The sequence below is a fragment of the Schistocerca piceifrons genome, chromosome X, assembly GCF_021461385.2.
Source record: "Schistocerca piceifrons isolate TAMUIC-IGC-003096 chromosome X, iqSchPice1.1, whole genome shotgun sequence".
NCBI lineage: Eukaryota > Metazoa > Arthropoda > Insecta > Orthoptera > Acrididae > Schistocerca > Schistocerca piceifrons.
In genome coordinates this window covers 418,092,568-418,117,628 of record NC_060149.1, presented here as the reverse complement: position 1 = coordinate 418,117,628, position 25,061 = coordinate 418,092,568, and the positions used below count along the sequence as shown (strand labels likewise).

General features: G+C 40.2%; 1 protein-coding gene across 1 annotated transcript in view; it reads right to left on the bottom strand.

Annotated features, from left to right (window-relative positions):
• Nucleotides 1-25,061, bottom strand: part of LOC124722392 (nose resistant to fluoxetine protein 6-like) — a 324,526-nt gene that overhangs the window by 235,345 nt on the left and 64,120 nt on the right. The window contains exon 2 of the mRNA XM_047247563.1: nt 16,050-16,273. Within this exon, the coding sequence (XP_047103519.1) occupies nt 16,050-16,273 (224 nt within the window). The remainder of the gene's footprint in view (nt 1-16,049; nt 16,274-25,061) is intronic.

Sequence of the window (25,061 nt, the reverse complement as noted above, 5' to 3'; positions counted from 1 at the left end):
GTAATAACAGAATGTCAGTTAATAACATATCGGCGATTATAGCATACAGAAGATCATAACATAAAATATACGGTCATCTGTTACAGAAGTTCAGTGTAGTGTTGTTGGTAGAGGCTGCGTGTTATGAGGCGATGAGTAATGGATTCGTGTTTTGATATAACCAACTTTTTTCACTTTTGATTTTTATAAAATATTGTGGGACTTTCTTATTAAATTACTCGTATTTTCTGTAGTTTTCGATGTGATGTGCACTCCTTCTCAGGAGTTAAATTGTCCGATTTTCTGAAGTTTTATAATCTGGTGTCCTTACTGTATGGACATGTAACTTTCCTTTTTGTCTTCTAGAATGTTCATGGATACTGAAGTTCTTTTAATGAAAAGAACAACATAACTAGCATATGGACGAGGGAGGAAACGCGAGTTTTAGTGGAGCTTATGCAGGTATTTTACCCACGTACATTTTCGTAAACAAACTGTACGATTTGCGAGCCAGATACAGCCAACATCTGCCGCTGGAGAGCGCTGCAGTCGCAAATCACGTTAACCAGCACATGGGCGCTGTGTGTCGTGCTGTTGGATTTCCCATCCGGGTCCACGCCAGCTGCATTCCATGTGAGGTCACAAGTCAGTAGCGCAGTGGCTGAGAGCAGTTTCGAATTTTTGTACCTTGTGTTTTGATCCAGTTTTATGTACTTTTCGTCACATATCGCGGAATTATGTGGCATTATTATTTTTTGACGCTGAAATACGGTGGAATTAACGACAAAAAGTAAGCATTTTAAATCTTATTAAAAATAAACTTTGTTGTCACACTTACATAATTAACAGTAACTGGAGGCATTGGTGCGATAACCAGGTAAGTCACTTTTACATACTTTCGAGTAAAACATAAAAAACTATCCCTTTATTTAGGACACCAATATACCGTAACAGCTCATTACATAACCAAACAGAGATTTATTATGACAGTTATTGAATTAAAGAAAAAATTACATCAAACTACTTTGTTGTTTGAATATGATGTTAGAGAAATAAACAAGTAAGTAAAGAAACAATAAGTATTAGCACTTTAAAGGCGACTGAATATGATTAAGAATCTGAGAACTAAAAAAAAAGGAAGCAAAGATAATTTAGTAAAAATTATAGGTATGGAAGGTTAATAAGAATTTCACTGAGCTTCTTCCTTTGATGAGCTGTATGTAGCATCCGTAACAGTTCTGTCATAGACCTCCGTAGTATACACTGTCCAGTAATAATAATAATAATAATAATAATAATAATGTCGTGTGACTAGGGCCTCCCGTCGTGTAGACCGCTCGTCTTGTGCAAGTCTTTCGATTTGACGCCACTTCGGTGACTTGCGCGTCGATGGGGATGAAATGATGATGATTAGGACAACACAACACCCAGTCCCTGAGCGGAGAAAAATCTCCGACCCAGCCGGGAATCGAACCCAGGCCCTTAGGATTGACATTCTTTCGCGGACCACTTATTCGCCTTTGCCCGTTGAATCTGCTCTGGGCGGACGTCGTAAGACTTCCGTTTAAGTTCGTTCATGATCTATTAACTCAGTTTCTTTATTGCAGAGGGCAGCTAACCCTCTGACCGAACACGCTGAGCTACCGTGCCGGCGCTTATAAGGACAACACAACACCCAGTCCCTGAGCGGAGAAAATCTGCGACCCAGCCGTTAGGTATGACATTGCGTCGGTCTGACCACTCGGCTACCAGGGGAGGACGAAATTAAACTTTTCGCTCGAGGGATGACTTGAATCACTCAGCTGTCGTGGGCGGACACTATCCCGTCATATTAATGTGACTACCTGTCATAAGTTTCAATAACCAACTTAAGCAGCGCTGATTGTTGCGAGACGAATAGGAATAGTCAGTGAGGTTGTGGAAGATACCGACAGGGATGAGGACGCATGCCCACTCCAATGCCGTGACCCACTGTGCTAGGTTTCGTCGGTTAAGGATCCGGTTAAGGATCCAGCCCGATCGAGATGGTCCCACAGATTCTCGATTGGGTCTAAATCTAGGAAGTTTTGTGGCCAGGAGAGTACGGTACATTCTTCTTGGTGCTCTTTGAACTACGCACATACGCTGCAAGCTGTGTGACACATTGCATTCTCCTATTGGTAGATCCCATCGTACCGAGGAAAAACAGGTGTGGACATAGTCCCCAAGGAGAGATGCATACTTGTGTGGTCCTTTTGCCTTCCACACACCATAATAGTCTCTCCTCCGGCCTGGACACTTCCGACAATTGCTGCAGGGTGTTTACTTGAAGACGTTTCACGCCGGACATGGCAACGCCACCTGTGGAGCATAAAACGTGATTCATCTGAAAAGGCCACCTGTCGCCACTCTGTGGACGACTAGTTGCGTTCGTCGCCGATGAACAGCAGTCAACGTGGCTGCACGAACCAGGCGCCCACTGTGGAGGCCCTTAGGCAGCAACGTTCGCTCAACGGTCATTGAGGAGACAGTTTTGGTAACCCCTTGGTTCATTTGGGTGGTCAGTTGCTCAACAGTTGAACGACTCTTCGCCCACACGCATCTCCGCAGCCGTCGTTCATCCCTGTCATCTATGGCCCACGGTGCACCATAGTTACCTCGGAGCCAGTTTTAGATAGCGCCATTTTACCTTGCTCGGTATACTTTAACCACGGCGGCACGCCAGCAGTTAACTAACTGTGCCGTCACACGTTAAAAGACCGCGCCGTTGCGCGGCATACGTGGTTGAGCAGCTCGGTGTCTGCACTGCGCCGCAAGCATCGCGACACAGGCGCCACCTATCGAATCTGCGCGGAACAGATAGCAGTATGAGGAATATGATTTTGGACGGCGAGCAAGTATCCATCAGGGATAGAGCTCACAAGGGGAGGCCACGATGTTTGGAACGCGGATTTACTGCAAACTTGGTACATTCGTAGTACTCCATTAGGACAACAAAATGTGTAAGCAGTAGCGCGTACTTCTCAAGCGTTATTGAGAAAATCGCAAAATAATTTCGGTCGTCAAACATATACCTGTGCGTGGCCATTTTTACCATGAAGCGCCGGCAGCTACGTAGTGCCGGCGCGATAGCTCAGCGTGTTCGGTCAGATGGTTAGCTGCCCTCTGTAATAAAAAAAACTGAGTTAATGGATCAACGACGAACTGAAACTGGTGTCTTGCGACGTCCGCCCCGAGCAGATGCAACGAACTAAAACAAACAAAATGATATTAAACAGGAAAAAAAGCGTGTTCGGTCAGAAGGTTAACTGCCATCTGTAATAAAATAAACTGAGTAACTGGATCGACGAAGAACTAGGACGAGTGTCATGGGACGTCCGCGCCGAACAATTTCACCGAACAATAAGAAAAAGGTGGGGTTAGCGTCCAAGAAACCCTGTAATCGCTGGTTCGCTGGATCGAGTCCTGCTCGTTAGTTTTTTGTTTTATTTTTTCTAACACAGTCATTTTCTTTACTATTTATATTACAATTGATGTAATGGGAAAAATACGTGTAATCGGATGCACGTTTATTAAATGGAACAATGTTATTTGGCAGACTACAAATTTTTATTATCACAAATAATATAATATTCATAAGTACCGACTAGTAAACGACCAAACGCATAAAGTGATACTGAAAATGTATGCTTGTCCGTGTCTTCAAAATTGTTCGTATTTAACCGAAAGACAACGAGAGATTGCTTCTTGTGAAGACGCTATTAAAATACACTCGATACTGCATGACCAATGATCAGCGCCGATATTCAAGGAAATGCTGCGTTATGCATTGTTCGCTTCCAAATTATCGTCTGAAAGAGAGGTTTTTGAAAATGTTCACGAGGTTTGTTTTTCCACGGAAAACCTCAAATGACCTTGCGTGTGTGGAAACATAGAATTTATTCAATGCAGCTGGTGCCGTTTAACTTTGTTTTTGATGTTTTTACGAAAAATACCATCCCGCAACTTGTACTCGTAATATCGAAACCGACAATTAATTGTACATCTTTCGAAAGCTGTCTGTGCCGGTCAAAACTTGGAGGTAACAAGTCGTTTCGGGCTCCTTCCAGGTATAAGGGATTTCTCAAATCACGGACAAGCACACATTTCCGGTATCACTTTATGCGTTTGGCCGTTTAATAGTCGGTAGTAATGAATATTATATTATTTGTGATAGTATAAAAATTTGTAGACTGCCAAATAACATTGTAAATTTAATAAAAGTTCATCCGATTACACGTATTTTCCCATTACATCAGTTGTAATATAAATAGTAAAGAAAATGACTGTATTAGAAATAAAAAAAAACTGATGAGCAGGATTCGATCCAGCGACCCAGCGATTACGGGACTTCAACGCTAACCACTCGGATGCCGGCGCTTCTTGGTAAAAATGGCCACGCACAGGTATATATTGGACGACTGAAATTCTCCTGCGCTTTTCTCAATAACGCTTGAGAAGTACGCGCTACTGCTTACACATTTTGTTGTCCTCATGGAGTACTACGAGTGTACGAAGTTTGCAGTAAATCCGCGTTCCAAGCGTCGTGGCCTCCCCTTGTCAGTAGTGGAAGCGGCCGTTGGATTTAACTGCACACCGTGGCTTCCGTGGTGGACGGCCACAACAAGGAAGAAGGGTTCTGGCTGCAGACTTGCGATACGGCGAGACTGGTCGCAGTTTGCTGCAGGGCTTTCTGGCTGGCTGTTACCGAAGCAGAAACTGGAGACAGCGGAATTGCCTGCTTGAGTATGTTACTAGACAGGGCTGTTCTCTTGTGCTGGAGGTCTGCAGATGTCATTAAGTGGTTGCGCTGCTCTGTGTATTGTGTGAATTCTGTCTGATAAGCGCACATTATGGAACCAGTACTTGCTTACTGCGCTTGATATGTCAATTCTCGATTCCCTAAGTTTTTCAGATGCGTATTGCTTTGGCCACTGGATTTGATGTCATTTGATTTTTCGTTATGTTCTACGCAATCAATCCGCTCCTTATTTAACTGTCACATTGCAGGTGACGCTTTTATGGATTGTATTTTTATTGCCGGCCGGTGTGGCCGTGAGGTTCTAGGCGCTTCAGTCTGGAACCGCGCGACTGCTACGGTCGCAGGTTCGAATCCTGTCTCGGGCATGGATGTGTGTGATGTCTTTAGGTTAGTTAGGTTTAAGTAGCTCTAAGTTCTAGGGGACTGATGACCTCAGATGTTAAGTTCCGTAGTGCTCAGAGCCATTTGAACCATTTTTTTTTTTTTGTATTTTTATTACAAAAATTGTCTTACAGATTTGAAGTAGAATTTGCTCCTTGAGTAATGGTATTGTGTGTAACTTTTAATATATATGTATTTTAAGTAATTTTTTATTATGAAGCAGCATTGACACTTAATGTGTTTTCACTGTAGTGGAATTTCACTCTGTTACGTGATCATTTTGGTGTTGAGTAAATTCTTCTTGTTGAGCAGCTAAAAATCTGATTTGTTTGCCCATACTGTAATAGTCTTGGTCTGCAAAAAGTAACTGTCTTTTAAATTTCTAAATTGTGCTATTTTTATGAGAAAACAAATATTCAGAACTTCTTTAAACAAAATAAAAATTGTTTTAGCAAGTAGCAAGAACCACTCTCAGCTCAACCCAGTTTTACCACCCCCTCTAGCGGCTTACTAACTTATTCGTTTCGGAAATGCTTCCACCCTTGACCCGAAACGCCAAGATTATGCACTTTTGGACTACAGAGAAATCGCTCCGGTTTCGTGCAACAAAGACTGCACTGTGCCATCCGTGAGCGTTGTAAAATTCCAAGTCTGAGGTTGGCAAATACATGTAAGCAAGTTTCATGACATCTTTATATCACTTTACATGGTTTTTCCTTCGGGAAAGTCAATGTAGCCGAGACTTTCTGAATGACAAAATCATGATGTGAGGGCATTCTGAAAAGTAATACCACCGAATTTTTTATGTGCAAAATTTTAAAACTTTTAAAATAAGGCAAACTTTTTTTTATTAACTTTCTACATCTTTCTTCTTTATGTCTACATATTTATTCCTCAACGTAGTCATCCTGGCGATGAAAATATTTCTCCTAACGAGAGACCAGTCTGTTAATGCCGTCACTGCAGAATGCTTGACTTTGTTGACAGAGCCACAACCCCCACCCTTGCTCGCATCGCTTCATCACTATCAAAGTGAAGCCCTCGAGGGGCTTCCTATGGAAGCAGATTTTCATGTTGGCACATACACGGATGGGGCAAAGTCTGGAGTGTATGGAGGATGATCTATGGCAGTGAACACAAGGCATCAGATTGTTGCAGATGCCGCAACCCTCGTGCGTAGTCTGGCATTGTCATACTGAAGGAGAGGGTGCTCTACGTGTGGACGAACTCTTATTAGTCGTGCTTTCAGTTTTCTTATGGTCTCGCAGTACACCGACATAGTTACGATACACTCTACAATTCGGGGCACTGTAGCGGCACAGGGTCACAACTTGCGTCAGCGAAGTGGGAAAGTCGACCGAGTAACATGTATGACATGTAACACGTATGACATGTAATATGCGAACAAAATAAAACATTCGGAGACATTACTTTTCAGCACGCCCCCGTAGATAAATTGTGATAATGGTGCACTACAGCGAACTACACGCTTGTGTGCAGTGGAGTACTCAAAGAAGCTGTACCGTGAAACAGTAAACTTATCAGTATCAGCACCCTTAATGTTAAACCGTAACAGCATTTCTAGGTGGAACAAGAAGTCTAAAAATAGATCTTGTGTAACATCAGTTAGAGTGAACTTCTTGAATGTATTTTACTTGCCAGAATCTGACTACTATTTGGTGCAATGACAAAGCAAGCCATGGACATATCTGGTACGTGCCCCAAACACCCGACGTCGACAAGTCCGTTTCCTATGTTATTCTGAGTTGGTCCCATGGACAGGTCTCATACTTACATAACAGGACAGAGCGTTTTTCAGATTATGCAATGGTGGTAAAATCTCATAGTCGATCAATTATCGACATAACTTTTTATCGCACCAATGCCTTCAACTGAAAACGTGAAACACGTAAATTCTAGTATTTCAATTTTTGCTTCGATTTTTATTTTTATACTTCAAGAGAACTAATACATTCCCCTTGGCGGTGTCTATCACAAAAGCATTCGAAGCATAAAAATTCAGAGCACCGCGAGCAACGCGCAACGATACATATGCCATAGTCACATCACATTTTTGGTATGAATGTCATCTGGAAAAGTAATCTCGTTAACATTGTTAAATACCGGTAGCTCGCGATAATTTTGCTGCAGACCACGCATTCTCTTTAAAGAGGCCATCAGTATACCAGATTCACCGATAAGCGGCCCATTGTATAATAAGGGATCGCTTTGCCCACTCCTCGAGTCAATAATGTACGATAACGACTCCATTTTTACGTAAGGCATCATTGTCCAAAACCTGATGGTAGGCTTATTGCAAGAGCTTTCAGATTTTGTGGTTGTTGCGTACACATTCTGGTGACTTTCCATTAATTGGTTTACGTCTTGTTGGACACGAGGAACAAATTTTCCACTGACTTATTGGAGAAAAAAAAACTGTTGGTACCAACAGGTTTCCGGAAAGAGTCAATCCGTATTGGTCGTTGTAGGAGTGCGTCAGGTGACTCAATTTGCCGACATCTGTTTCCGTAACTTTCTCACCTCAAAACGATAACATTCTGTTACTAGATATGTGATACATACTGTTTGATCCGTATTTATAACGAAATCGGGATTGATTGCTGGAATTATAGTGCATCTTTGAAGTTGAAACAGTCTTGTTTCCGATGATGCATCAGATTTACGCTTGTCTTTGGTGCTAACGTATTTGGCAACATGAAGCTGTTGAATTTTGCGTTTCTCTTCAAAGAGTCGCGATAGGCGTTTGAGGCTTTAGTAAATTCAAAAGTTTCCGACTGCAGTAAGGCTGTTGCAGCCACTGCCCACTGCAGCAACGCTCATGTAGTAACGTAAGTAACCAGATGTCAATTGTTTTAACCTCTGTAAAACTACCAAACATCCACTAATCGATCATTTTATATTTATCTCGAGTCGATCCGCCGCTTATCACTCGGCTCTTTCATCGCAATAGCTGTTTTGAACTTGTGAGCTTGCGCACCCTTGCATTGCCCACTACAGATTGTCACTTCCCAGGGAACTGTTACCAACTTATTTGTTTGTCTCCAGTTCCGTGGCAAATGTGGTCCTCGAATCCAACAAGACGTACACCAATTAATTGAACGGCATCAGAGCGTGTACAAAACAGTCAAAAAATTTGAAAAATTCGCGAGAGAAACTGATTATCAGTTTTTGGACGTCACGTAAAAAAGGGGCCGTTTTTGTACAGGGTGGCGCAGATGGATCGGGTGGTTTTAAAATACTTGTCAAACTGTCAATTGTAAAGGTATTGGATTGAAATAAAGTGCAAAACGTGTAGTTACAATGGAAGTTTATTAACAAAAAAATAGTAATGTTAGTTTTTAAAAATTACATCCATCAAATGCCCTCCTTCTCGAGCGACGCATTCTTGGAGTCGGTCCTTAACGTTCCGCATTGCCCGCTCAAGCACATCACCAGGAATTGATGTGATTTCGGTGTGAATTGCTGCCTTCAACTCCTGAATGGTCCGGGGTTTGTTCATGTAGACCCTTGCTTTTAAATAGCCCCATAAGAAAAAGTCACATACCTTGAGGTCCGGCGAGCGAGGGGGCCAATGGACATCTCCATTACGGGAAATCAAACGGCCAGGGAACAGAGCGCGTACAGCTTGCATTGATATCCTAGCGGTATGTGCAGTTGCCCCGTCTTGTTGGAACCACATATTGCCCATGTCGTAATTGTTCTCTTCAAGTTGTGGGAGAAGAAAATCTTCAATCATGTTCACATAACGCTGCGAATTAACAGTAACCGCCTGCTCCCTTTCATTTTCAAAAAAGTAAGGACCAATTATCCCTACCTTAGAAACCCCACACCAAACCGTCACTTTGTCATTATGGAGAGGCCGTTGGTGTAGATCTCTTGGGTTAGTGTCGGCCCAGTAACGGCAATTTTGCTTGTTTACGTATCCGTTAATGTGAAAGTGAGCCTCGTCAGACATCATGATAATCAGGTTTACATCTTCCAATAACTCCAACATCTGTTGGCTAAACTGAAGCCTTTGAAGATGGTCTGTTGGGAGAATCTTCTGTACCAACAGGATTTTATAGGGGTGGAATTTCAGTTCTTCGTTAAGAATCCTTTGAAGGCTCCGACGTGACATTCCAAGAGCTTGAGCACGACGTCTCGTTGATCGACGTGGGCTCGCAGTGACATCGCGTCTCACACGCTCCACGTTCTCAGGCGTTGTTATTGTTGGCGGTCTAGGCGTCCATTTTGGAGCACATGAACCAGTAGTGCGGAAATTATGCACCCAACTCAATATCGTATCTCGCTTAGGAACACTACCGCGAGGTGGGATGTTGAAACGCCGGCGAAAGGCACGCGTCACAGCAACAATTGACTCGTTATTGCGTATGAACTCTTCCACTGCGAAAACACGATGCTCAACGGACCACGTAGCCATCGCGACTGACTGCCAGCCTGCAACTGAAACTTCCCGTCCCCCCCCCCACCTCAGGACGAAGTCGCCGAACACCTGGCTCCCCCCCTCCAGACGTACAGTCCACTTCAAAACCACCCGATCCATCTGCGCCACCCTGTACATTATTAACCCATGGGGTGGGTAAAGCAATCCCTCCTTCTGCAATGGGCCGTTTGTCGATGCATTTCGTATACCAATATGTTTATTAAAATTAATTTCGCCAAAGTGGTTGCCGTTCAGTCAACCCTGCAATGTACAGTTTTACAGACTGACGAAGAATTACATTCGCCGATTACAGAAGTGTGCTATTCTCATAACGCATGGAAGTCACAAGTAGAAGCGATGTGTTTGAAATACACGCGTTGATGCATAGTCAGTTACAGACGCCAGCTGTAGAGAATGTTTTGATGTGCTTGGTTTGCCGCAAAAATGTCGCCAGATCGCAAGGTATTTAGCAGCGTTAACGAAGCTGCTTTTCGAAATGGTATTCATACTAAAAAATGTGACGTGACTGTGGGATATGTGCCCCCGCGCGATGCTAGAGGTACTCCGAACTTTTATCTTTTGAATGTTTTATGATACATATCATCATGGGGAATGCACTAGTTCTCTTAAGGGGAGTTGGAATGCCGGAAAATGGAAAAAATTCACATTTTCAGTTTTTAACCTTATAACTTAATTTGAAATTTTCTGCTTAAAATGGTGCAAAATTTGTTAAGAAATTCCAATTGGAAGTATTTTTATTTAATTTTTCAAAATTACATGTGCGCCCAGCAAAGTTACCCATCTTGTGATTTGTACACATTTAAATCTTCGCATTTCCGAAAACATTACATATAGAAGGCTGTGGATTTCACTCTTCAGTTGTAGAATCTTTGATCCTTCCATAGGTACCATTGTTTTTACGACTAGCTGTGTTTATTGTTCAGTTTTTGATCTGTGAGTGTTTGTTTTGAGCCTCGAGTTTAGTTTGTCGCTCATTTGGAGTTTGTTATCTGTCTTGTTTTGACTTTCAGTGGTGAGTGCGTAGTTTCTACGATGCCTAGGAGTGCATCATTATTTAAAAAGCGAAAGTTTCGCGGTAATAGATTTACAAATAACGTTTGTTCAAGTGATTCTGCTTCAGCACCTGTTGATGCTGGTGAAAGTTCTGACGTTTGTACAGCTGAGATGTGTGAAGGAGACACGCCCACCAGTGCATCAAAAAAGAAGTTATCAAACTGTGCAAGTGAAATTACAGATGAAGCTTCTAATGAACAATATGTTTTAGTCGACTTTCCTGTTTTTACTGAGTTTATGAAGAAATGTTTGTGTTGTAATCTTTGTGGAGGTTCTTTTGATATGAACATAACAAAATCTATAGGACTTTCCTGCAAAATTGCTATAGTTTGTGCCAGTTGTGAAAATGAGACCTGTTTTTGGAGCTCTAAAACATGCAGTAGCAATTTGTTTGAGAGTAATATCAGGCTAATGTATGCAATGAGAGCAATTGGTAAAGGACATACTGCTGCTCAAACATTTTGTGCCATAATGAATCTTCCACCTCCACCTGCTAAAATTGACAATTACACTGAAGTGATAGGAGATGCTGTTCAGTCTGTAGCAGATTTATCAATGAAAGCTGCTGCCAGTGAAGCAAAATATATAAATGAAGGAAACCCAGATATCCCTGTTGCTTTTGATGGAACCTGGCAGAAAAGGGGTCACACATCCAAAAATGCTGTTGCTACTGTTACTAGTGTGGACAGCGGTAAAGTTTTGGACTATGAAGTGCTCACTAAACATTGTTACCATTGTGCATCTGGTAAGATAGAAGCAGCTCACATATGTAGCAAGAATTATGAAGGTACGAGTGGAGGCATGGAGGCTGCCGCTGCTGTGAAAATGTTTAGCAGATCAGAAAAAGAACGGGGAGTATTTTACACAAAATTCCTTGGAGATGGGGACTCCAAGGCATACAAAAGTGTTACAGAATCCATGCCATATGTCAATAAGACAATAACTAAACTAGAATGTGTCGGTCATGTTCAGAAACGAATGGGCACTCGTCTAAGGAAACTGAAACAGAATCTGAAGGACAAAATTTTGTCAGATGGTAAAACCATTAGAGGTCGCCTGTCAGATAAAATTATAAATGAATTACAACAATACTATGGTATGGCAATAAGAAATAATGCAAATAATTTGCAGGAAATGAGACAAGCTGTATGGGCCACATATTTACATCGATCATCAACTGATGATAATCCTCAACATTTTGCTTGTCCAGATGGTCCTCAGTCATGGTGCAATTATAGAAAATCTCAAGCTACTGGGGATCCTTATCACCATAAAAATTATATTCCATTGGCTGTTATGGAAGTAATTAAACCAATATATAGAGACTTGGGGCATCCTGATCTTCTGCGAAAATGTCTTCATGGTTGTACCCAGAATCAAAACGAGTCGTTCAACAACCTCATTTGGACTCGTGTACCTAAGAATGTATTTGTTGGGATAAAAACATTGAAATGGGGAGTCAGTGATGCTGTTATTTCATTCAATGATGGTCATATGGGTAGGCTAAAGGTCATGGCAAGGCTCGGCATTGCTCCTGGTATCAACACCATCAGAGGTCTTCAGCTTCTGGACAGCGTGCGAGTAAGGAAGGCTCAGTATGCAGCTGAATTTAATACAAAAAAAGCAAGGGCAGCAAGGAGAAGAAAGCTTCTAGGTGAAGAAGAAGAACTAGAAGATGACCCTGATTACTCTGCTGGACACTTTTGATAATAGAATAAAAGGTATTTGTGAATTTTCATAATAAATTACTTTAATCGCATTTTCTGGCATTTGACATTTTTAGTGTTACATGTACCTTTATCTCATAAACCACTCAACCAACAACATTCAAATTTTCAGAAATGCTGCAAAACAGTTCAAAGAGGCCACTGAACTAGAATCATGACAAGAACTGGCTTATTCTCTGAACTAGGGAAGTTTATGTTATACTTTTTCCAATAAAAAATGGCTTAATGGTAAAAAATTCATAAATACTATACCAACAAAAAGAAAACATTGGTTCTAGTTCAGTGGGCTCACAATATATGCTGAAAACCTCTGCCAGAATTTCAAAGTTCTGAAGATAATAGTTCCAAAGAAAAAGGTACACAAAGTTAGCAAATTTAACATTGGCGAGATAGGGCATTCCAACTCCCCTTAAAGTACCAAAGTGAAAATCAAAGCAAAAATTGAAATAGTAGAATTTTTTTTCCTTTTTCACTTGCTGTTAATTATATAAGATTATGTAAGACGTATGATGACAAAATTCATTTTTAATAAGATTTACGATGTCTGTTACCGCGACAACAAATGAAAAAGAAACGTAAGACGGAACTTGAATAAGGAACGCAAAAACTCGAAACCATGCTCTTAGCCACTGCATTATCGACTCACTTGGTTTTACGCTGCACGAGCAACTTGATGAAGTGCCGTCGAAACTTTGATCGTCATTTTCTGGGAGACTATTGACTGACGCTAGCTAAGACAAAATATGTGGTCTTATGTTTTCACGCTCATTCACATTACGAAGTTTCGATTGTGTCAGAGAGAGACGTTCAGAGGTTTCCCCTTGTTATTTACTTTGGATTCCTAGGTTTCGGTCATTATTGTTGCTGCCTCTCTCAAGAAGTTTTCATGGTGGAATATTTATACATTTCATGAATGTTCTGATGAGAATCTTTGATAAATGAGGTACTTCACTATAATTCACTATTTTTAAGAAATTTCGCTTTTTGCATGAGATAGTGTGTAGCTGGTGACTCTGATTCATGCAAGATGACAGGCAATTGTTTCATGGTTCCATACATTTGTGCAGTGGAGATAAAAAGCTGGATGAGCTGCCCAAATGTTTTAGCAACAAGTAAGAAGGTAGGCAGATAGGAGACATGATATCAAGGGGATTAGCATGAGAAAGTCTTTCAAGTAGTTAGGTTAACTAGAGAAGGAACACTAAAAAAAAATCAATGAACAATAGGGAACTGACGAACAAATACATGTGATAGGTGGCAAAGACTGTTATGTGATGGATGTAAGAAACGCAAATACTGTCAAATAGCAGGTTAAATGAAAGTGGTGGGGTAATTGTTTGCTACGAAAAGTGTGCAAAAACAGTGGAGTGCTAGAATAGGAGGTGTTAGGAAGTAATAAAAATACTAGAATATTGATACAGATGAACCAATTAAAAAACACTGAAAATGAATATATTGTTCAGAGGAACAGAGAACTAGGTTTAAACGTTTTGTTGGCAGTAAGCTCATCAGAGATTACACACTAACTAAATTTACATGAAGAGTAGAAAACAAAGTCGACATCGGCATGTTACTGGCACAAATCTCACATTTGTCTGGAAGTACAAGTTGGTCCATAGGTGAGGAAAAACCGATCTAATCCCTTCAGCCTTTCGGTCTGTGAAACTATTTTTTGGCTTGTTTTCACTCCTCTGGCACTCACCTACTCGCATGAGTCGTATGGGTTAATCCGTGTTGGCACTATGTGGTTATAATTAAAGTGCAACTATTCACAGAGGTCCAGTGTAGGCTCTAATTATCGTACGGCAGCAAAACTAGGTACATGTTGTAATGGGTTAATGAAGAACTGATTTACGCTGAAAAAAATTAGTTCCAAATTTGGCCAGGTGCAAACCTGGCGCTGTGAATGCAAAAAAGACGTATAGAAATGTTTCGATATGGATTGTGAACGTGGCGTGGGCAGAAAAGGCCAAATAACTGAGAAAGGTGTAATGTTGATTTTATTATTAACCACCGCTTACACAATTTGTTCAATATGAGCACTGGAGACGTCGATGAAATGCTGTACAGTGCTAGATTTGCACCTGGTGGCCAAAATTGCAACAAATTTCTTTCCGATGTAAATCGATTCCGCATTAACGAATTAGGATATCGTAGCTGCGTTTTAATTATAAACACCCGGTGCCACTGCAAGTGTTGGCAAGACAACACAAAGCAAATTTAGTAGGTCGGCGAGTGTTGTCACAACAGCAAGGTAAGATACTTCGTTCTTTTTCATTACATTGTTTACATGAGCAACGCTATTAATGTTTTCTTGTCAAAAGAAGTATAATAACCACAACTGTACATTTTTCTTTGTGTTTTCAAGTTATGATGTTTATTGAGGAAAAAATGACAACAATCGCTAGCGTGCGGGTTAGGACTTTGTTTAATAATTCTGAGCTAAGCAATGTTAATTAAACCTCACTTTCATGGTAAAAAGTATTTATTGTAAATGCGGTATTATTACTTTTATTTTTCAGATGTAACTGGCAAACATACTTGGTCCGAAAGTACCTTGAACGAAACGTAGGACATCAGTGACTTGTCTGAAGCTGACAGTGCTAATACTGATCGTCCATTACAACTGCTGGTGAGTGATATAAAGGAAACATCTTCAGAAGAAAGCAGTGAGGAAGCCAGTTGTCTCAAAAGTAGTAATCAATCTGAAACTTTTCATACTGTGGCAAAACAAAATCATCATGAGTGACTCAATCTCTGGGTATATGTTTACAACAATGTGTGTAATCAAGAGAGTCCCACGAAGTGAATCCTCAGTCTTCTAAATTGAGTATGACACAGCAGAGGCAGTTAGGGAGAGAGAAGAATTTTGTTGAGAAGAATTTTCTTTCTGCAAATGCTTTCAATACAGAGATGAAGTACATGTTAGTTTATTCTACTAAGAATAATTAATTTTAATTTGTAAAAATAGGTGATAACTAGTCCAAAGATTTAGGATTTCTGAATACTAAATTATTTTAAGGTGTTATGAATGATTCAAGAATAAACCACGTTTAATATTAGGCCAAGAAATTTCTCTATGAAGTTCTGCTATTTTGGTCAAAAGAATGTGGAACATATTTTTCAATGAGACTGTCAACACAAGACAGTCAGATAATAAGTGCGAATGTTTGGGTGAAGAACGAAACAGTTTATGTAACCTATCACTTACAGATAGAATTGTGCAGGCCTACACACATTAATGGCTATAAGCAGAACAGAGGATTACCATTATTACAGAAGTGTTCCTCTGTGTAAAATTTGTAGTTCTTGGTTACTGAAGAATGAAGTGAAAAGTGTAAAGTGTAAAAAAATGTATAATAATAAGTGTATAAGAATAACACAAGGTTAAAATGCACAGCTAAGCTACACTTAGAGGTACTCTTAAATTGGTGTCATCAGCACTGAACCTTGCTATTATTGTACAGATCTTAATTTATGTTGACATTTTTAACGACAGATTACTAAAGAAATAAGTCAGACTATTCAAAAGTCATTATAATAATAAAATAGAGAGAAACTGCAAAGCTATATCTGTTGAACTAGTAATGGTATGAAAGTCAGTATCAACATTTATGATACTTCTTTTACGTTTAATTAAAAGGTAAGATCAGTTGTGTTTTACCTCATTGGGCAAACCGACATGGACTTGAAGTGTTGCATTGTGCCTAAACGAGGCGACTGAGAAGTGTATTGGGTAAGGTGGCCACGCGAGAGGTGGCTTCGGTAGATCTCTGGAAAGCACCAGTGGTTCACGAAGTGGAATGGTTTCACACTGAGATCTGGACCCAAGCCAGTAGTTGTTGCCCCACAGAAAAGCCGCTCCAGGAGTGCCACTTGCGTCCAGCACTGCAAAGACAAATAATGGAAATCAAAACAAAGCAAAATAAATAAAAAAATAAGTTAAAAAGGAAATCTGTACCAGCTCTCCCAGAAAAAAGTGATAACAGAATCACATGTCTGCTACTGTTGTAGTTTCACTCCTGTACGCCAGTTCCGTATATTGAACACAAATACTGTAAAGAGTAAACGTAACAGTTCACCACATAGGCGTTGAGTCTTCAATAGACACATAAACAAATCTGAAAATATTGTTGCGCTCAGATGATGTCCTTCTTCGGAAATAAGTAATACAAAAAACACACACACATAATTACAGAGAGACTGGGTCTTATTAGTGTAGACTGACATTATTATAGTTGCAGTGGTGATTTAAAATGGTATAAATTAGTGTTCTAAATATATAATTTGGACTACAATCTTCTTCTGTACTACATTAAATTCATTAAGAGTTTTGGGCCTCTTTAGCAGCTGCTGGTGCCTATTTCAGTCCTGGTTAGGACTGATTTTTCGCCCACACTAAATCCAAAACTGTACCAGGTGCCTCTCCTAAGAGTTGTCGGGCGCATCTTGTCTCGTATTTTGACAGATATCTGTAATTTTATTTTGTGATGCGTAGCTAGGGCAAGCATAAACAAATGCAGCTCATGCAGTCTTTCGTGCGAAGTCCAGTGTCAACGGAAAACTTTGGTTTATGTTTTAAAGCACAATTCTATGCGTCCGTCTGCTGAATAATGCAGTAGGTCAGTCTGGGACCGCTCTATCGATGGTCACGTATAATTCCTCTTGAAAAATCATTTTGTTTTTAATGGAAAACAAACCAAAGTTCTTCGTTGACACTGGACGTCGTATGATACACGTGATGAACAATATTTCTTTGGGCCGACTCCATCTACACATTGCAAAAACGAAATTGCAAATATCTGCCCCAAAACCTGACGACTCTTAGGAGAGACATCCTGTATGTGCACCAGGAAAGTCACAGCTGCTTGCAGGCATTTCATCTACATCAATATCTCCATGACTACTCTGCATTTCACACTTAGGTGCCTGGCAGAAGGTTTTTAGAACGACCTTCAAGCTATTTCTCTACTGTTCCACTCTCTAACAGCGCGTGAGAAAGATGAACGCTTAAATCTTTCTGTACGAACTCTGATTTCTCTTCTTTTATTGTGCTGGTCATTTCTCCCTATGTAGGCTGACAATAATAAAATATTTACACATTCAGAGGAAATGCTCATGCGTATGGCACTGTTGGCCGGGAAGCCCCATCCTGGGAAGTTCGGCCGCCAAGTGCAAGTCTTTATTTCAGTCGACGTCACATTGGACGACTTGCGTGCCGGTGATGAGGATGAAATGATGATGAGGACAATACAACACCCAGTCCACGAGCGGAGGAAATCTCCAATCCGGCCGGAAATAGAACCCGGACCCGCTTGCGCGGGAGGCAAGCACGTTGCCACCCAGCTGAGCAGGCGGACACATTCAGAGGAGAAAGCTGGTGAACGAAATTTCCTGAAAAGATTTCGTCACAACGAAAAACGCATTTGTTTCTATAATTCCCACCCCAACTCGCTTATCACATCCGTGACATTCTCTCCCCTATTTCGCGATAATACAAAACGAGCTGCTCCTCTTTTACTTTTCTGATGTTCTCCGCCAATATTACCAAGATGGCCGCCGAGTGAGATCACAGGTATTTTGTTCGTCCGCTAAAAGAACTTATTTAAGAGGAAATAGTGTCAAATTTAAAATTTCTTTGTTTTGTATACTTGATGTAGTGTCCGTTCTTGTCACACAACTGAATATTAGCGTCCCAGTAGCGCTTGTTCTTGAAAAAATTTGTTCTTTAGCTGAAGTCCCGATAATAGCGAAATTTTGCGTGACATAAACACAAAAATTCTACTCAGGTTTTCTTGCTAGTGCAAAATTCGTTTAAAAAAGACTGCTACTATTTTCATCAGTGTCTATTGTCGCAATAAAAATGTAATTAAACGTTTCTAAATCGTATTTAACCAACACATTTCGTATTGTTTACTAGTTAGATAGACGCAATCTAGGCCTAAACTTCCCGAGTTAGGCCGACCGGAGTGGCCAAGCGCTACTAGGTGCTTCAGTTTGGAACCACACGACCGCTACGGTCGCAGGTTCGAATCCTGCTTCGGAAATGGGTGTGTGTGATGTCCTTAGGTTAGTTAGATTTAAGTAGTTCTAAGTTCTAGGGGACTGATGACCTCAGATGTTAAGTTCAAATGGTTCAAATGGCTCTGAGCACTATGGGACTCAACTTCTGAGGTCATTAGTCCCCTAGAACTTAGAACTAGTTAAACCTAACTAACCTAAGGACAGCACACACATCCATGCCTGAGGCAGGATTCGAACCTGCGACCGTAGCAGTCGTGCTCAGATGTTAAGTCCTATAGTACTCAGAGCCATTTGAACCATTTTTTCCCGAGTTATAAACGTTTAAAAACCTGACCAAACACACCTGATAACGTAAATTCTCTAAAAGCAAATTAATTACAAATTCATTCTTCTGTCATTGTATCTCTAAATCAGTAAAAAAAATAACAACCACCGCACATAAGACTTTTGTGGTGTTTTTTGTTTACGCACAGCCAATTTCGCGTCCTTGACAAATTTAAAACATTATTTAAACTTAATTATTCTTTCTAAACTGACCATGAGTGAGAAATGTGGGAGCTGTTATAGGGTAGTGAGTAGAGGGATTTGTTGCCAATCTTGCAGGAAATATTTTCACTGCTGGGGGGGGGGGGGGGGGGGGGGTTGATGCATGGGATGCATTGGGGAGAATGTTGGGAGAACAGACGAGGCTCTCTCCTGGAACTGCAGAGGTATGCGGTAGGAACATTTTGATTGGGGAACAGGAAAGGAAAATCTGTGCCCTTCAAGCACAGTTGGAGGAAGCAAGGAAGGAACTCATAAGGATCAAGGGAGATAGGGGGAGGAGGGTGGTTGGGAACTGGCAGCTGGTAGGAGGATAGGAAGAAAGAGAACGCGATCTGACAGTTTTATCATCAGCATCAAACACAGGTATCTACCACTGCCAAAGTTAAGTGGAGAAGAGCCTCAGGTAGAACTAGGAGCAGGAAATGTGCAGCACACTTCTACCGAGGCCAAGCAGCCTAGGAATATACGAAGTGTTAGGAAGAAGAAAGTGCTGCTGCTAGTTAGTATCCATGGGCGAGGTGTAGGCCCTCAGTTACAGGAAAGTTTAGGGGCAGCGTACCAGGCCACCGGTATCTTCAAGCCAAATGTAGGGTTAAGTCATGTGATAGAGGACCTAGGGTCTTTATGTAAGGCCTTTACAAAAGAGGACCATGTAGTGACAGTGGGTGGGGCGGGAAACAGTTTGGACAGGGATGGGGCATATGACATAGGTGGTGACCTGGACAAGATAGCTTCCCTGACTCATGGTACCAACGTACACTTTGTTGAGCTGTTCCAGCGTCATGATCGACCACACCTTGATGGAGCTGTGAGGCGAATCAATGTGGGGTTAGGGATGTGTCTGAGGACAACCAACTTTGCTCATGTTTCTCTGGTGCCCGTCGGGACTATCAACAGATGGGGTTTCACTGGGCATGGCCAACACCTAAACAGAACTGGGAAGGGAAGATTGGTACAGCTGATTCATGAAAGTATAGGGGGTGGATCTCGGGCCACACATGGTTAAATACCTGTTGTCATAGGTAGGAAAAGTAGGTCTTTTTTAGGATAAATCCAGACAACAGGTTCTTCTGCCTAAAGAGTATCTCCAGCACTTTAAAAAATACTGAAACAATCACTCACAAGACAGATTTTAACAAAGAAAAACAAACCATTGGAAAGAGTAACATGGGGCATTTCACAGACTTAACAATCCTCCATCATAAGATGCAATCAATAAAAAATAAAATACAACTATTAGAAGTTGAGCTCCAATCTTTGAACTGCACAGTAGTTTGTATTCCTGAGCACTGGTGTAGAGACACAGAAATCCAACAGTGTTATCTTTGTATGAAAAGGCAAACTCTTACTGCAGAACTACTTCAAGGGGGGCGGGGGGGGGGGGGGGAGAGGATCATGCATTTATATCAGAAAAGGAACACAGTTCAAATCAAGATACGACCTCAGTACCGTAAGTGAAGAGAAACGCTTTGAAATATCAGCTATTGAATTAACAGGGCTTGATATCACCAATAAATTAATCATTTTCTGTGTGTATAGATCTCCCAGTGGTAGTGTGGACACTTTTTTCAATAAGTTAACAGGAGTTCTAGATAAAGTCTCAAGTACAAAGGTCAGCGTAATTCTGTGTGGGGACATTAACATCAACACTAGCATCATAAATGAATCCAGCAGCACCTTCATAAACAGCCTTCAATGTTTTGGCATGTCCCTATTGGTCAATAGTGCAACAAGGGTTACCACAACGACTTCATCAGTAATTGACCATGTGGCCACAAATATGGACAGGGAAAAATGTGATGTAGCTGTAAAAGATCTCGGTCTATCAGACCATCTCTGTCAAATAGCAACAGTAAAGTAAGGCATCGAATCATTCCCTAAACTACAAGCCTACAAACGACATGTATCAGAAATCAAAATAAAAGATTTTTCAAACGAACTTGAAAAACAAAGCTCGGACGAAGTGTATAAGGAAACCAATGTGAATATGAAATTCTCTAAATTCTCCACATTGTTTAAATTGAACTTTGAAAAGGCATTTCCAAAAGTATGCATGTCTATCAACATCTCACAAAAACAGATGGATAACAGCAGGCATTGAGAAGTCCTCCCAAACACTTAAACTTAAACACCTCCGTTCCATAAAAAATATTCGCAATGATCCAGCATTCTTAAATTTCTATCACAGATACAAAAAGATCTATAGGAAGGTGCTGATTGCTACAATAATGACAAAATAATATATAATACAGAGAATAAAAGCAAAGCAGTCTGGGATGTTATAAAAAAGGAAATGGGGAGAGGCAAACAAAAGCAGAATAACATACTGCTAAGGGAGGGGGAAAAAGTAATAAATGATCCGCAACACTTATCAAGCTATGTAAATGATCATTTTTCAAGTATTGCAGAGAAGTTACAGCAAAAATTCCCCCAAACAAATAAAACACCTGTAAATAATGTTGCACTAAATACAATGATGATACTTTCAACCACAGAGAATGAAGCCAGAAAACAATTCAAAAGCTAAAAAATAAAAAGTCAATAGGCTTAGATGAAGTACATATGTGTGTACTGAAATAATGCATAGAGATTATACAAGGCCGCTTAACAAACATAATAAATGAATCCTTCACATCAGTCCGCAGCTCGTGGTCGTGCGGTAGCGTTCTGGCTTCCCACGCCCGGGTTCCCGGGTTCGATTCCCGGCGAGGTCAGGGATTGTCTCTGCCTCGTGATGACTGGGTGTTGTGTGCTGTCCTTAGGTTAGTTAGGTTTAAGTAGTTCTAAGTTCTAGGGGACTGATGACCATAGATGTTAAGTCCCATAGTGCTCAGAGCCATTTCAACTATTTGAGCCTTCACATCAGGGACATTTCCAGAGCAGTTAAAACAGGCAAGAGTTGTACCTTTGCTTAAGAAAGGTAATGCAGAAGACACAGAAAATTACCTGCCCATTTCCCTGCTGTCAGCATTCTCCAAAATAATAGAAGAAATTATGAAAGACAGATTAATGAATTACCTGAATAAATACAATCTTTTAAGCAAATCACAGTTTGGTTTCCGAAGTGGCCAAAATACGGAGTCAGCCATACTAGAATTCACAAAAGTTGTACATGATGCTCTCGATAAAGACGAGTGTGTCACAGGTATATTTTTGAATCTTTCTAAGGCGTTTGATACAGTCGACCACAAGACTGGTTTCGATCATACCTAACAGATAGGATACAAAGAGTAGAGATAACACATGCTTCAAATGGATCTACACATTTAGTAAAACACTTATCAGAACCAAAATACATTAATATGGTTCAAATGGCTCTGAGCACTATGGGACTTAACATCTATGGTCATCAGTCCCCTAGAACTTAGAACTACTTAAACCTAACTAACCTAAGGACAGCACACAACACCCAGCCATCACGAGGCAGAGAAAATCCCTGACCCCGCCGGGAATCGAACCCGGGAACCCGGGCGTGGGAAGCGAGAACACTACCGCACGACCACTACATTAATATAGGAGTTCCGCAAGGTAGCATATTATGAGCAATACTGTTCCTGATATACATATATGACTTTCCCAGTAGTGTTACTCACGGTGAAAAAATCCTCTTCGCTGATGACATCAATATTATAGTCAATGAGAAAACAAGAGAACTCCTTGCCGAGAAGGCAAATGAAACTCTCAAGGAAGTTTATGATTGGTCAATAAGTAATAAAGTGACATTGAACATAAAGAAAACTAATGCCATGAATTTCAGTTCTGAAGAGGAAAAATGACAATGTTGAATTAAATGTAGATGACACCTCTATAGACTGTGAAATAAATGCAAAATTTCTAGGAATGAATATTGATTCTCAGTTGAAGTGGTGTGAACACACAAAGGTACTTGCAAACAGAATGTCATCAGTATGTTATGCCCTTAGAATCCTATCATCAATGTGTAATATGCAACGTCTTTTAGTTACATATTATTCACATGTACACTCAATCCTTAGCTATGGCATTCTTTTTTGGGGAACAAATGCACAAAATATGAACACAATTTTCAAACTTCAGAAAAGAGCCATAAGAATAATAACCAAACATACTAGTCGAGCTCATTGTAAAGATCTGTTCAGAACACTGGGGATTTTAACTGCTCCAAGTGAATACATTTACCAGTCAGTTGTACACATAAAAAATAACATTGGTAATTACAGTACAAACAGCTCTGCTCGTGACCATGCAACAAGAGGTAGACTCAACTTACATTTACCAAGAAAAAATAAATATAAAACTCAAAACAGCATTTTCTACCAATGAATAAAACTGTACAATAAATTACCAAAAGAGATTAGAGAAATTGCAAAAATACACATATTTAAAAAGTACCTGTTAAGCATTACATTTTATACATTGATGGATTACTTAGCTAAAACAGAGTAGGGGTTTGATAAAAAATGTTATACAAATAAATAATAATAAGAATAATGATTATAAAATATCCAACATTCGACATAATACATTCACTTTATGTTTTTTTCCTTCTTTTTTTCCTTTCCAGAAATAATTACCCCCAAGCTATGCATAGCACAATACTAACTCCTCTTACTCTTTCTGAACTCAACATCTCACTCATTATGGAGGAATGGTGACTCAGTTTTTCAGAATAGCAGTACAGAAAATGACCCAGAGATCATCAGTGTTTGTGTGTGTGTGTGTGTGTGTGTGTGTGTGTGTGTGTGTGTTTTATGTGTGTAGTGAGTGAAGTGTTATGAAACAATGTGTGTATAGAGTGTGCAGTGTCTGATAGTGAGATATGAGTGAACAATGTGGCATTACATTATTTAATAAGTTATTTGTAAAAAAAGTATTGTATACCAGGAGTAAATCTAATTGTAAATCTAATGATTGTCTCTAACTATACAAGTTTGCAGATATATGTGTATACGAATTAGTTTATTTTAAATTGATCTAAATGTGTAAATACTTTGACAAGAGATCTATGGATGAATAAAGCTACTACTACTACTACTACTTTTTGGTAAGAATCCCGGCCCCGGATCTAGACTATTTCCGAACTGGGACAAAAACTTGATAGTAGCATCGTCAAAAATTTGAAAAAAATCGATTTTTCGAAAAAGTTTTGTAGCGCACATTTTTCTGAAGAGTTTGATATATAAAAGATATAGCTTTGACTATCATCACGAATGTAAAATTAGAGAGATTCGAGCGCGCACGGAGGCTTTCCGGCATTCGTTCTTCCCGCGAACCATACGCGACTGGAACCGGAAAGGTAGGTAATGACTGGCACGTAAAGTGCCCTCCGCCACACACCGTTGGGTGGCTTGCGGAGTATAAATGTAGATGTAGATGTAAATATAAGCCATGTTAGATGGTTTTAAGTGTGCCAAAGTGCAGTGCCACACTTCACACAGCATTCTTCTACCGCACGTCACTATATTTCGCTCTGTGGAATTCAAACATATGTATTTTGTAATGGAAGCCATTAAGCCTATATTCAGGACAGTGGAAATTAAAATAACCTGCTCCCAGTCAGACGGTTTGATTTCCTTTAAAAAAAACTAGTAAAGACAAGAGACAGTAAGACCGTACACATTTCTTCAATCCTTAGGTCCCAGCATTTTTTTCTCTCTAATCTTGCTACGGCATTACACGGCGTGCTTTCCTTTCTGTGAAAGAATCTATTACGTCACGAAAGTTCCTCAATTGTTTTGCTACATAAAAAATCAAAATGTCATTGTATAATACTGAAAAAGCTGTTAATACGAATAGTACCCAAGATTGGTGTGGTTTCTCGATTTGATTACGTATGTTTTGTCACTGTCTGCTAGATAAAACGAAACAGGCGTTTCCAGTATTGAAGCAATTGTAACACACTCCAAATAAGCGAGACTGTTTTGGCAGAAATGGTCATTTTTATGTACCTCATTTATATAAGTAACACGACAGAACATAATTCACGAAGTGCAAATATAAAATGTCCATTAGGTCTACCACAAGCAAAAATTTTTATGTTAGGAAATAGTTTCACATTTCATTCATACGCTCCAGATTCTCAAGCACGAGAGCGAAAAGTAGCAGCACAAAATTTTTATATAAATTT